The 13,373-nt window shown below is 39.5% G+C and overlaps 1 protein-coding gene across 2 annotated transcripts in view; it reads right to left on the bottom strand.

Annotated features, from left to right (window-relative positions):
- PIR121 (transcription activator) overlaps positions 1–13,373 on the bottom strand; it is a 481,847-nt gene that overhangs the window by 89,907 nt on the left and 378,567 nt on the right. For both annotated transcript variants that reach the window (XM_089411826.1, XM_089411827.1), the window contains one exon: positions 11,416–11,626. In XM_089411826.1, the coding sequence (XP_089267952.1) occupies positions 11,416–11,626 (211 nt within the window). The remainder of the gene's footprint in view (positions 1–11,415; positions 11,627–13,373) is intronic.

The following is a 13,373-nucleotide window of genomic DNA, read 5'->3' as shown; positions in this document are numbered from 1 at the left end:
TAGGTAAATGGGGTTAGGGACCACAGTAGTACTAATGGACACATCGTGTATCTATTGTACACCCTATGCTAAGATGATCAACATTGATCTGGGATCAATTAGAACTGACTTTGGGTTAGTAAGAGTGATATAGCTCACTCTCTCTTGGAACTGATTTGGGATCAGTATGAGTGGTTTGAGACACTCTCTTTTGATATTGATTTGGGATTAATGAAACTGACTTCAGGTCAGTAAGAGTGGTTTGAGACACTCTCTTTTGATATTGATCAGGGATCAATGAAACTGACTTCGGGTTAGTAAGGTGACATAACTCACTCCCTTTTGGAACTGATCTGGAATCAGTAAGAGTGGTATGAGACACTCTCTTCATATGGGACTGACTTCTGGTCAGTAGAGAATGGCATGAGACATTCTCGATCAATTCTTCTTCTTCATGGTTCAGCAGAGCAGAGCAATGCAGGGCACTAATGGTAGAGATAGTGCAGTCTGGCAGATGGATCCGCAGATGGAGTTCTCCCTAGTTTAGAGGGAGTGTTAAAATTGGCAACTAGGGCCAAACTCCATGTGGCTCATCTTATTTGTGGCAGTTGATATTTTTATTCAATCCCTCTCATCAAGAGGTGTAGGATTGATCTAAAGACCATCCGATTCCGATAAGTATTCATGGAGATATGAATTTATTTGTGTTATATGACAAATTGTCAAAGTCGAACAACAACCAAATAACCCCCACGTGTGCTCAACGTTTTAGTATAAAAGGAGGTGACTTGAGAGTCATTTGTACACAGTTCATTCTTGATTTCTCTCCACTCGCTTTGGATTTTAGTCGAAGAAAAATCTAGGAGGATGAAGCCCTAGACGCAGGAGGAAAGGAGGCTAAACAAGTTGCCCTAGACGCAGGAGGAAAGGAGGCTAAACAAGCTGCCCTAGCCGCAGTCCTAAAAGGATGGTCTAGCCGCAGTTCAAGGGAGGAGACCCCTACTTCTATACACTGCCCAACCCGCCCTCTACGCTGCCTAAAGGAGAGATATAGCACGGTGAAGAAGGCCTATTCACACTGCCCAAATATGCAAGTCTATCCTACCCTAGCCACAGTAAGGAAGACAAGCCAGCGAGGGTTTGAAGGAACATTTTCAGGTGACCAAGTGCTGGAAGGAGGGTCAAAGTACCTTGCTGGAGGGCCGCAATAATTAGTGACTGCTTTGGGCAATAAAACGCAGGGATATTCTCTTGTAACAGGCTGAGTAAAGGGACCTTCATGTTGTGATTAGGCTGCAGGCCTGTAGGTATTGTTTGGAGGGTCAAACATCCTTATACAAGGAGTTGTAGGTGCCTCCTCAAACAATGAGATCACTTAACTTGGAGAGGAGAGGAGGCCGCATAATTTAAGGCAGTGTTGCGTTTTCAAAAAATCGCGACTTTTTGAGTCAGCCGATATAATCGCCCAATTTTTATAAAGTTTTTTTAATTTTATTTATTTATGTATTTATTTTTTCGAAAAATCATGATTTTTAGCAAAAAATCATGATTCGAGTGGAAGAAATCGTGGGCCTCCGGAACAACGCGTTTTATAAGCGATTTTATGAGTTTTATTTCTCATTTTAAGCAGACAACGGACTTGTTTGAGAGTTGAGGAGGAGAGGAAGGCATCTACTAGGGTAGAGGAGGAGAAAAATGAGAGATTTTAGCATCCCAAGCAAGAGAACTTCGTGTTTGGACCAAATTTCTTCACCAAATTTGGCCATTTTTTTTGTTTTTTTCTTGTTTTTGTTTGAGTTTCTATAAACCATTGATTATCAATGATTTTTGAGTGGATTTGATGGTGTTTTTTTTCATGTTTGTTGCATAGAGTGGAGAGGATTCATTTTGTTCAAAAATGCAAAAACTTGATTGTTAGATTTATTAGTTTAATTTTTTCTTGTGCTCTACTTTTTTGCATCCTTTTTTATTAGATTTGAATGTGCATTTTTTCTATTATTGTTGGATTGAATTGAGGTTTTTTCTTTTGTGAAAAATTCAATGTGTTGTGTCATATATGTATTATTATTATTATTAAATTTGCAATTCTTATTGTTCCATAGGTTCAACTTCAAACTTCATCTTATATTAAAATTCAAGAGTTCAACCAAGTTACAAACATGCCAAGGAAATTGGACCCTATGTGGGAATTTGGTGAACTTGATGGAGGGTTTGATAGATCAAACTTGTCTTGCAAGTTGTGTGGGCATCATATGACAGGGGGGATTTATAGATTGAAGTATCACCTTGCACAAATCCTTGGACATGAGATAGCGCCTTGCTCCAATACAAATGTGGAAATCATCCGAAGAGCCCTCAGATCATTGGAAGAATTAGAGCAAGCCAAACTGTCCAAATCAGATCTGAGGAAGCAACTAGCAGGGAGAGTGTTAGGAGGTGAATATGAAAGTGGCACTAGTTCTACTTCAACATCAATATCTAAAACCAACCCTGTAGCTATCTCATCGTTTTTTGTTCCTAGAACCATGGCTGGTTCACAACCATCTATCACTTCAATGCTTAAAAACAAGGAGAAAAAACAAGTTGACAAGTTCTTGGGCAAGTTTCTCTTTTGGAGTGATATTCCTTTCAGCGTTGCAATGAATAATCCATTTTTCCAGCCTATTGTTGATGCTATTGCAATTGTTGGCCCAGGGTACAAAATCCATTCTTATGATGACTTTAGAGGCCGCATTCTTCAAGATGAAAAGGTTGACTACACCAAAAGATTGGAGGAATTTAGAGCATCATGGGCACAAACAAGATGCACTGTGATGTCAGATGGTTGGACCGACCAAAATGGGAGAACCCTTATAAACTTCTTAGTTAATTGTCCCAAGGAGACAATGTTTATGAAATCTGTTGATGCATCTCCACATATCAAAGATACAAAATTATTATGTGATTTGCTGGATGTGTTTATTTTGGAGGTGGATGCAGAACATTTTGTCCAAGTCATAACGGACAATGCTGCAAATTATGTTGTTGCTGGCAAGATGCTTATGGAGAGGCATCCTACTTTATATTGGACACCTTGTGTTGCACATTGTATTGATTTGATGTTGGAGGGCATAGGAAAACTTTCCTTTGTCAAAGATATTGTTGACTCATCAAAAAGCATTACAAAATTTATATATAATCATGCATCTCTGCTTAGCTTGATGAGAAAATTCACCAACAACAAGGAGTTGGTGCACCCCGCCATTACACAGTTTGCCACCAGTTTAATATCTCTTCAATCCCTCTTGAATTCTATGTGGGATGTCAAGAGACTGTTTCTTTCAGATGAGTGGTGTGCTTTGACATTTAGCCGCAAACCAAAGGGAGAGGCTATATGCAAATTAGTTTCATACTAGGAAGACTTTTGGGCGGGAGTGCAGGAGGTGTGTAGCGTTATTGAACCTTTGGTAAAGGTTCTTCGATTAGATGACGGCGACAAGCCTGCAATGGGCTATTTGTATGAGGCCATGGACAGGGCCAAAGAATCCATTCGATCCTACTATGATGATAAGGGAGATGAGGACTTTCAGAAACAACTCCTCCTATGGGAAGTGATTGATGAACGATGGAACAACACACTCCATCATCCCATTGATGCTACAGGGATCTACCTAAACCCTGCATATTCTTACCCATGTCGGTTCTTATTTGATGCTGAGATCATGGATGGATTCTTAACCTATGTTCAGAGGCTGGTGTGATTTCCAACAGAACATGCAGAAATCTTCAAAAAAATGGATATATACAAGATGGCAGGTGGCACATTTAGCTTTGAGATGGTGCTGGTTGATAGGAAGACTAAAATGGCAGGTATTTTTTAGTTTGTTTCAAATTTCATTGTCTCTTCAAGTTCGTAATTACATACTTTGCTTCAACTTTCAAATTTCATTTTTTCTTATGTTTATCTTATTTGTAGTTTTGTTGTAGATGCATGGTGGACTTGCTATGGTGCCAGAGTACCCCATATGCAAAAGCTTGCCATTCGAACCCTGAACCATACATGTAGCTCCTCAGGATGCGAGCACAACTAGAGTATTTGAAAAAATACACAACAAGAAGCGCAACAGGTTAAACTTAAAACTTAAAATATTCCAAATTTCCAATTAATTTTTTGAATTCATTAAATAATATTTTTTTATAATTATTATTTTATGATCTTTGTACAGGTTGGAGACACACGACTTAATGACATGGTCTACAAACTTAAAACTTAAAATATTCCAAATTTCCAATTAATTTTTTGAATTCATTAAATAATATTTTTTTATAATTATTATTTTATGATCTTTGTACAGGTTGGAGTCACACGACTTAATGACATGGTCTACATCTACTACAATATTCGATTTTGGGTGAGGCAACTTGAGAGGATACCTGATATGGAGGCCATCTCATTGGATGGGATTGACACCACAATTGCATGGAGGGTTGAGGCCGAGAGGTCTCTCATGGAGTCTGTCGATGATTGGTTAGAGCAGGAGGTAGTGGAAGGCATAGAGGGGGAGGAGGACGAGTAGGAGGAGCAACAGGAGGAGGAGGTGACACCACCTACCTAGGCTACCCCTGCCACCAGTAGAGGACACGGTCTACCTCCTGTAGCTCCTAGTTCTTCAGCTTCTAGAGCACAACAGAGTCCACTGCCAACTCCATCGACATCTACATCTAGAGGGAAAGGGAATTTTGTTGCATTTTCTCGCAAGAGGAGCAGAGGAAATCAGTAGTATTAGTTATTTGGTTCATTTCATTGTATATTACATTATGACTCATGATATGAGATACATTATTATACTTTTTGTTGATATTTTGAGACTGAGTTGGGACTCAAGAGTCAGGACTTACTATACAAGACATGATTGACTGTTATATGTGATGTAGCACTAGAAATGATATTACACATCTTATATATTAGTTCTTTTATCATATTTATGTGTCAATGTATTTATTTTATGTTGTAGACGCTTTAGATATTAAAAAAAAATGAAAAAAATGAATATTTTTGTATTTTCCGATCTTTTCTCGATTTTTACCAATTCCTGATTTTTACAATTTTTCCCGATTTTTTCCCCTCGTCGATTTAATCTCGGTTGCGATTTTCGCAACGTTGATTTAAGGCGTGTTTTGGGCATGATTGTTGTAGGTTACAGTGGGAGCCCTAACCAGTGACCAAAACATTGCCCATAAATAGAAGTGCAGAAGTATGTATTCGTCTCCACTAGTAACTTGTGTTGGGTCATTGCTTTGACTTGTATTGGTTCAATTTGATAGGAGAGGTCTCTTTAGAGATCTTGATGAGAAGAAGCTCCTATAACACACAGATCAAAATTGTACATGTTAATGACAACCTTGTGTGTATCCTAAGACTGTGGATCATAGTCTATCTTGTTGTTGGGCTAGGCCATAGGCCATAGCCAACAGCTAAGGCTGTGTGGCAGCATGACAAAAGTAATGGTGCAGCATGGTGTTGATTGGTGCAGCACTGGTACATGGTGCAGCAATGGCACATGGGACAGCAAGTACACGGTGCAGCAATGGTACATGGTACAACATTCATACAATAATGGGAGCTGCAAGTACAGTGCAATGAAGAGCTCCACAGTACAGTGATGGGTACAATCATGATTAGTGAAGCATGATGAGATGCAGCATAATGATGATGGATGCAACATGGTGCAGCACAGTGAGTTGCAGCATGATGATGAGGAGCAGCACAATGATAGGTGCAGCATGGTGATGGAGTCACCTTGGAGAATCAGTTGAAGCAACATGTCTTCAACTGAGTTCAACTACCTCATGTATCATCTTCTTAGAGATGATCTATGCTCTTAGCTAGATAAGTCAAAGTGTTGACCTCTGTTGTAAATGTACTATGTCTCTCTCTCTGCTGAACTACTGAAGAACATATAAAAAGAATTGATCAAGGGTTTCCCCACATTGGGGTTTATCCCTAGCTAGCGCCACATCTTGTGTCTTCTTGTCTTGACTTGTCTTCTGCGATTTGTGTCTTGAGGCTATGTGACGCAGGAAAGCCTTTCCCTTGCTAAATATCACATCGTAGCCATGATCCTCCAACATGGCAACTGAAACGAAATTCTCTTCAAACCTAGAACATACCGACATCTTTCAATGTGAGAGGAGAACCAGACTCCCTCTGAAATGTAACAGTATCGATGTTGGTCGTGCTATACCTCCCATCATCTCCCATCTCGATGTGTAAAAGGAGATCCTTCTCCTCCAAGTCACTAAAGAACTCTTTGCTGTCGTTCATATGGAATGAGGCTCCACTACCCAGGTACCACACACTATCCATCACCGATGTCAAAATGCAAGAGATGAGGGTGAAATCCAGCTCGAATTGTGAAGCAAGAGCTTCACCTGCCGCGCCTCCTGAGGGCTTTTTATCGGCCTTCTTATGCAGACAATTTGTGGCATAGTGTCCCAACTCATGAGAGTGAAAACATTTAATCTTTGACAAGTACTTCTTCTTGTCGCCCTTACTGGAATCTGATTTGTAATGGGATGACTTCCCCTTCCCTTTCTTCGCCTTTCCAGCTAAGGCACAGTTCTCCTCATCATCAAGCTTGGATGAGGATCTATCTTTGGTGCTCCATCGAATCTCTTCTTGTACCAAGTCGGACCACAATCATTCTCACTCTGGTAGCTTCTCCCTCCCATTAACTAAGTCCTGGTAGTTGTGCCAGCTCTTGGGAAGGCCTAGAAGTGCGAGGCTCGCCGTGTCATCTTCAGCAACTGTTGCACCGACACTTCCAAGCTCATCCCGACATTGGGTGAACTTGGTCAAGTACTTCGGTATTGGGTCGCCCTTCTCCATCTTGATATTTCTGAGCTTGTCCTTCAATGCCAGCTTCTTGTGGCCATTGTTGTTTTGAAACAGGTTTGTCAAGGCCTTCCACATAGCAAATGGAGTTTCCTTACCATCTACGATGCACGAAACTTCAAAGAACTTGGCATTTCGGGCAGTGCCCATACCCAAAACTCCAAAACTTGGCTGAAACTCGACCATCATGTAATCATCTATTAGGGTTAATATAGACTTGTTTTTCCTTTCAAATGGTCATCTATGGGTCTTATTCGCTTTTCTCTTGCAAGATAATGTGTTATTCACTTATATATATCTATATATATATATATAAATAATATTTCGGCTAACGTTTCGGTCCATGTTTCCATTTTTGGGAGGTAACGTTTCTAAACGTACCTGTTTCAAAAACTTCGAAACGTTTCGGCATTTCGTGCAACTTAGATTACCGTGGAGGTTCGAGACAATATGATCTCGAACTCCTTCTAGGATAATCCTTCTTGCTTTTGCCACACACTTTTCTCCACTCTCCCAAATCTTGAAGATCAGCTAGCTTAGGAATATCTTTGTCTATGAATTCCTGAAGCTCGTTGTCTTCCAACACTGCCTCCATCTTGTCCTTCCAAGCAATATAGTTCGAATTACCCTCAAGGGCATATTTGAGTCTCAATCCATAGAACGACATCTTTCCGGCTCTGAAGTATGATACTGCAAATTCGATTTCTCCTGCAAAAGACAAATTCTTATTCTCCTCTTCTATAGTGATTGCATCTTTGATACCATGTAGAAATTGCTTGTAAATTCAAACTTCAAATTGTAATATGCTAAAACAATTGACTTGAATCTACTCTACTCATCAACGGAAACAATAAACGATCGATGAAATCATGAAGCATATAAGAGAAAGAATTCAATCACACATAACGCAATGATTTTTTGGGGAAAGTCACAGCTAAAATCCCTTGCTATCTATATATTGCATTAATCAGAAAAAATATGAGAAGATTACAATGCTTTGCTCAAGCCTGAGCAACCTCTGCACTATCTCTATCTATCTCACTGCTTCCCAGACAAGCTCAAGCCAATACTTAGCCAATTTTGTTGCTTGCCAAGCTCCTATTTCCTTGTGTTGTTCCCTTGGGAATTAGCCCATATTTAATTGGGAAATCCCACAATTATGAATTGTGCAATCCTCATAGGCCTTCCTCTGATTGCATGCACCACCTGTACAATTTGGATGATTATACAACTGATAGTACATTGTCCCTGAACTCCAATCTCAACTGGGTCTTTTTCTGATCTCACATGCATGAGTTAATTATGAATGAATCTTTAGTTTACTGATCATTGCAGGTTACACCACACTACAGTAAGTCACAACCCACTACAGTAAGTTACACCCCCAACTCGAATTAATTGAGCTAAGTAAGTCAAATTAAATTAGTTAACTATTACAAGTTGTCATGAGATGTGGAATTACAATTTAATTCCTAATTTAATTAGGATTTTCTTGTTGTATTTCAACATGAATAATGTTATGATGTTATCGGCAAACTTAATGTGTTAATGAAGAAATGCAATTATCAAAGCAAAGAACAATATAGCCCTATGAAAAAAATAACATGATGCAACTAAAAAGAAAGTTAAAAGCATAATTTGGCCACTTACAAGAGGAAATGTACCATAAGATGCAAAAGATGGTCAAGACATAAAAAATTAAGATGTGGGAAAAAGCCAAACATATACTCTACCCATATCATTATGGCCATCACTTTGGTTCCTAAGGAACCTTGTGTGAGCCCCCTGCATCATTGAGGAACCCATGATTGTCCCAACCTCTGGTGGACGATGAACTGTTCAACCTTAAGGGGTTATTCATTGCTATATCATTTACATCATGCTCTCATTCCCTAGAGCCCCGAGCAATTCTAAAAAGAAAAATCAATAAAATGAAAAAGGCATATGAAGAAGGGTAGAAAAACAAAGGTCGGGGTAAGTCATGTACCACGATTGCTCCCTCCTACATCTATACACCCAAGTGTGGGCTTTCGTCATTAGAGCTACCCTTGTACCATGGCATGTGGGTTGCAACCTTCCCTGTTACCCGACTATGTTCCATCACTATTTCACATGAGCCCTTCCATCTGATGGATGTACCATGGACCTGTCACTCCCTTAGAGGTTGAAACCACTTAAAAGGTCTTTGCTTAACCTCCTTCTTAAGCCCGGAGACACCTATATATTCTAAAGCCCATTATGAAAGGGCATGCCACTGTGAAGTGCCCACTTCGCTTCATGATTTCTAAGCTCATTTTCTCAATTCCACTAATGAAATGTTGTACTGGAAGGTGAGGAGGCACATTGGATCTTATACAGGATTGCAAATGGGGCTTCATCTTCGGGTTTGGTCTCCTTATGCAGGATCCAAACCCTCCAGAGGGTCTTAATGGCATTTATTGGTTGAGCGTTGAGAAGCATGTGCCTCCACTACAGCAAAGAGTAGATAGCCACGCCATGGGATCCTCAGCACCACTTCTTGCTTGCCCGTGTCCCACTTGTTCGATGATGATGATGCACTTGGACCACCTTGCCCAGTCGGCTACACACTTGCACCACACACTTGGCAGTTGATCCTCGGCCTAGATGGGATTTTGTCTCACCTAGGGAGACAAGGGACGACTTGCATCATTGTTCTAGCCCTTATACATGGACCACAGGCTTGTTCGATTCAATTGGAGACCCATGAGGATGTTTTTAATGCCCCCACACCACTTGGGAGCACCACAACTCATTTGCTTGGAGATTAAGGGGCCACCCCCTTCATCTCTCTTATTGGAGCCCTCCCATTCATTATGGCACATGAGGGACATCATTTTGCCTTCCAACAGCCCTTCTAGCTACCTTTCTATCATTTCCGCCCTCTCAAGAGGCTAATTAATCATGTTGTGGATCTATTTGGTGGGATTGTCACCAAAAGTATTGTTATTTTGCACAGTATTTTATTATAGGGGCGTCATTAGGCTATATTAGGCTATTCGAACGCCTTAGAGGATAGTATAGATATAAGAGAGGTGTTCCCTCTCATTCATGATCACCTAGATTTGGATCATTGTTTCATCTAGAATTTCACTATAGCTATTGGAGGATGAACTAGATAATCTTTGATGCATTTTGATATTTGGAAATCTTGTCTTTGTCTTGGAGCTTCGATTTTTGTCTCTCTTGATGAGTGGATATATTTGCTATACTTGTAAGTGCCTTTTTTATGATCTATCTTTCTATTCATGTCACATGTATAATGTATGAAATTTTTGCTCATGAAGTTTAAGTTGCTGCCCTAATAGAAATGTGAATTTGTTGAATCTTAATTTCGTTAGGTTTTTCATATGTTTCATGCTTGGTATAGTGAATCACTGAATGAATGTTCCTAGGGGTATATGATCGTCATAATTGCCTTGATAAGTCATCAATTGCAGCATCAAGAAGTATAAATTTCCTTGGTAACGAAGTCGTTGGGGAACTCCTTGACTAGGTAAAAGAAACTCTAAACATCGAAAACTCATTGACTCCGTTCTCCTAATAGACTAGGCACTAGTCTAATCCTTCGTGATCACCTCAACGGAAATATTTTCACCTTCTTCTTTCTCTTTCTCTAAGCCCTAACCTAGTGTCTCCTAGGGCATGACCTGAATTTTATTGCAGCCATCCATTGGTGAGCGATTTGGTCCATAGCTGCATTGGGGTGTCCTCTCGGCCCTAACATATTTTGAGATCAATCCCATGGCTAGATTTGGAATTTGTCCATGTCGTAGCTCCAACTCTGTTCTTAGCTCTAGGCCTAATTGGTAGTGGCTTCAATGAGAACCAATGCACTAAATCTCAAGAAAAAACTGACTTCCTTGATCCTTTTCTCCTTCCTCACTTCGTCAAGACCCTTTTGTTTGATGTCTCATCCGAAGCCCCTGGCCTTGTTTGGGCCCACTTTGGCTTCTTGGTGGTCCCACATCTTTATCACTCAAATTTCACAAGGATCATCTTGGGAGGCCTATTCTCCTAAGATTCTTAGGTATAGGGTGTCCTTTCATGAGATAACCCCTCATCCCTAAGCCTAGGATCCCTTTAGCCCTTCTTGGAAAGCCATACACCTTGCTTCTTGTGCAAGAAACATCTTTCATTTGAGTCTCTCCTTTGAATAGTCCCTTGAAATCACTGCTTTTAGATCATTGGTATACCATTCATAGTGATTTCCCTATTACCGGGACTTCTCCCATCAGTGAAAGTCCGTAAGAGAAGGGAGCTTTAGCTGAGGTGACAGTGGCCTATTGCTCCATTGTTGCCATTTGACCCAGTAGTTTCTCTCTAGGAACCCCTCCTAGGACCCTGCTAGATTGAGTGGTAACAGTAATAGCAGACAAAATTTTGCTGTGTTTACAAATGTTGTGAGTCATGTAACAATCAATTATTAAAAGAGTAAATTAATGTTGAATGAATCCAAATCCATCATAGCCTCAAATTATTCTGTTAAAGAGAACATATTTACCAACTGCCTCTAAAATACTGTTAAAGAGAACCATATTTACCAGCTGCTTCAGCTTGCTTGGACATTGTAAGAAATGATGATGGGCTTAAGCACCGTGGATGTGACAGAACTGCATTTGCTGCAGCATTGAAAACACTTACAATGGGACTGTTACCATCTTCAGTCAAAATTCGCTGTGCCTGGCCATCATTTCCAGGGGTTATACCCAACCATGGTGCCACTTGAATAAACTGTGTTGTTTCAAGTTCCCTCTGCATCAAGGAATCATACATGTTATTGACTAATGGGAGACTGGTTCATTTCAAATTGCGACATTGTATCACAAGATCTGCTTATATGTTACTTGAAGCAACTGTTGCATGTGTGCACAAAGAAAAAGTTGAAAACTTGGTTACTATATTCAGATATGAAAAAATGATCTCAAGAACCACCACATACAGATACCCAAGCAAAAAGGAGGATCGTTTTTATGAATGTAATTGATATAAATCATTAAAAAAGGTATTAATATCTGCAACGTTAACAATTATCTGCGTAAGCCGATTTCAGTCAAAGAGACCACAAACAAAGAATAAATATCATATCATATGACTCAACAATCATAATAACTAGCCATATATATGCAGCTGCCAGCAAGATGACAATGCAGGATTATAAAAGTTTCTTTACGAATGAGGTATTGATGTAGCACTAGTGGATTAACTTCTTGAAAACAACAGAAAAACATTGTCTCCATTCAATACAGGAAATGAAAGGGCAAAATTATTTAATATCCACATTCCACGGATAAAGAAAACTGGTGATATGTCAACTGAAATCCAGCAAATGGTGGTATACTAAAGCAAAGCAACCACAGCATCTCCAATAACAATCCATCTATGCCTTGGTAATACATCTAAAACATAAGTTACTGAAAAGATGATAGCCTAAAGGCTATGCAATTTTAGATAAAAGATAATATAAGATAATTTATCAATATCCAACAAATGACCGTAAATAGGTCAATCACACTGTGAAGTACATTAGTAAGAGAATACAAAGTGGGAGTACAAAATGCCACTCCTAGAAAAACATGGTAAAAACAAATCTATCCTATGTTGAGATGAACCAAAGTCTAAAACCTAGTAATGTGGATCAAGGAAATAGAGCAATAATGCAGCTATGTACAAATACTGTGTAGAACAAAAAACGTGCTCATGGGAGGAATGTCTCATCTAGCAGTCAGTCAACATCCACTGATACTATCTCTCATATCATCTGAGGCTAATGGAAGAAACTCCTGATAGATGACTCTAGTACAAGGCTCTAGAAGAACAAGAAGATATGGTATATAGCAAGTCACATTTTGTAAACGCAATACCTTGCAGCTAAATTCTAGAAGTATCCTCGATATTGGTGATACATGAATTGCCATGGGATTTCAGGAAACATGTCTATAATGGTTTCACTGATTGAGTAAGAAGGGTGTTAATGAGGTCTCATAGATTTGATGGCTATTGTAACACTACCACTTGTCTGCCTCATAAAAGAATATCGAATGAATTAATTAGAAATGAGCAAACAGCTCAATGATAATACAAAGATATTTACAATAATAGAAACATCAGGTTTCTATGTAGAATATGGAAACAAACAATTTCATCTAAGAAACTGCTAAAAGAATAAAAATAGCAACAGTTAAAAGACTGAGCATTAAATACTAAATAGAGATATTCTAATACCCTCCCTTAATGCTCAATCTATTTACAACACCAATAGACCCTCGGAATTTTACAAATTTATCAGAACCAAGAGGCTTGGTGAAAATGTCGGCGGGCTGATCTGTTGTGGGAACATATTGCAACTGAACTGAGTCGTCTTCAACCAGCTGGCGAATGTAGTGGCAATGAGTTTCCACATGCTTTGTTCGTTCATGAAAGACCGGATTCTTGGCAAGTTTGAGCACTCCCTGATTATCACAAAACAAAGAAGTAGGCCCTGTCTGGAAAACATGCATAT

The sequence above is a fragment of the Pinus tabuliformis genome, chromosome 3_1, assembly GCF_031772625.1.
Source record: "Pinus tabuliformis cultivar Carrire ecotype Pingquan chromosome 3_1, CPIR1, whole genome shotgun sequence".
Classification (NCBI taxonomy): domain Eukaryota; kingdom Viridiplantae; phylum Streptophyta; class Pinopsida; order Pinales; family Pinaceae; genus Pinus; species Pinus tabuliformis.
The sequence above is the reverse complement of the archived record's forward strand: the minus strand, read 5'-3'. Positions and strand labels throughout refer to the sequence as shown.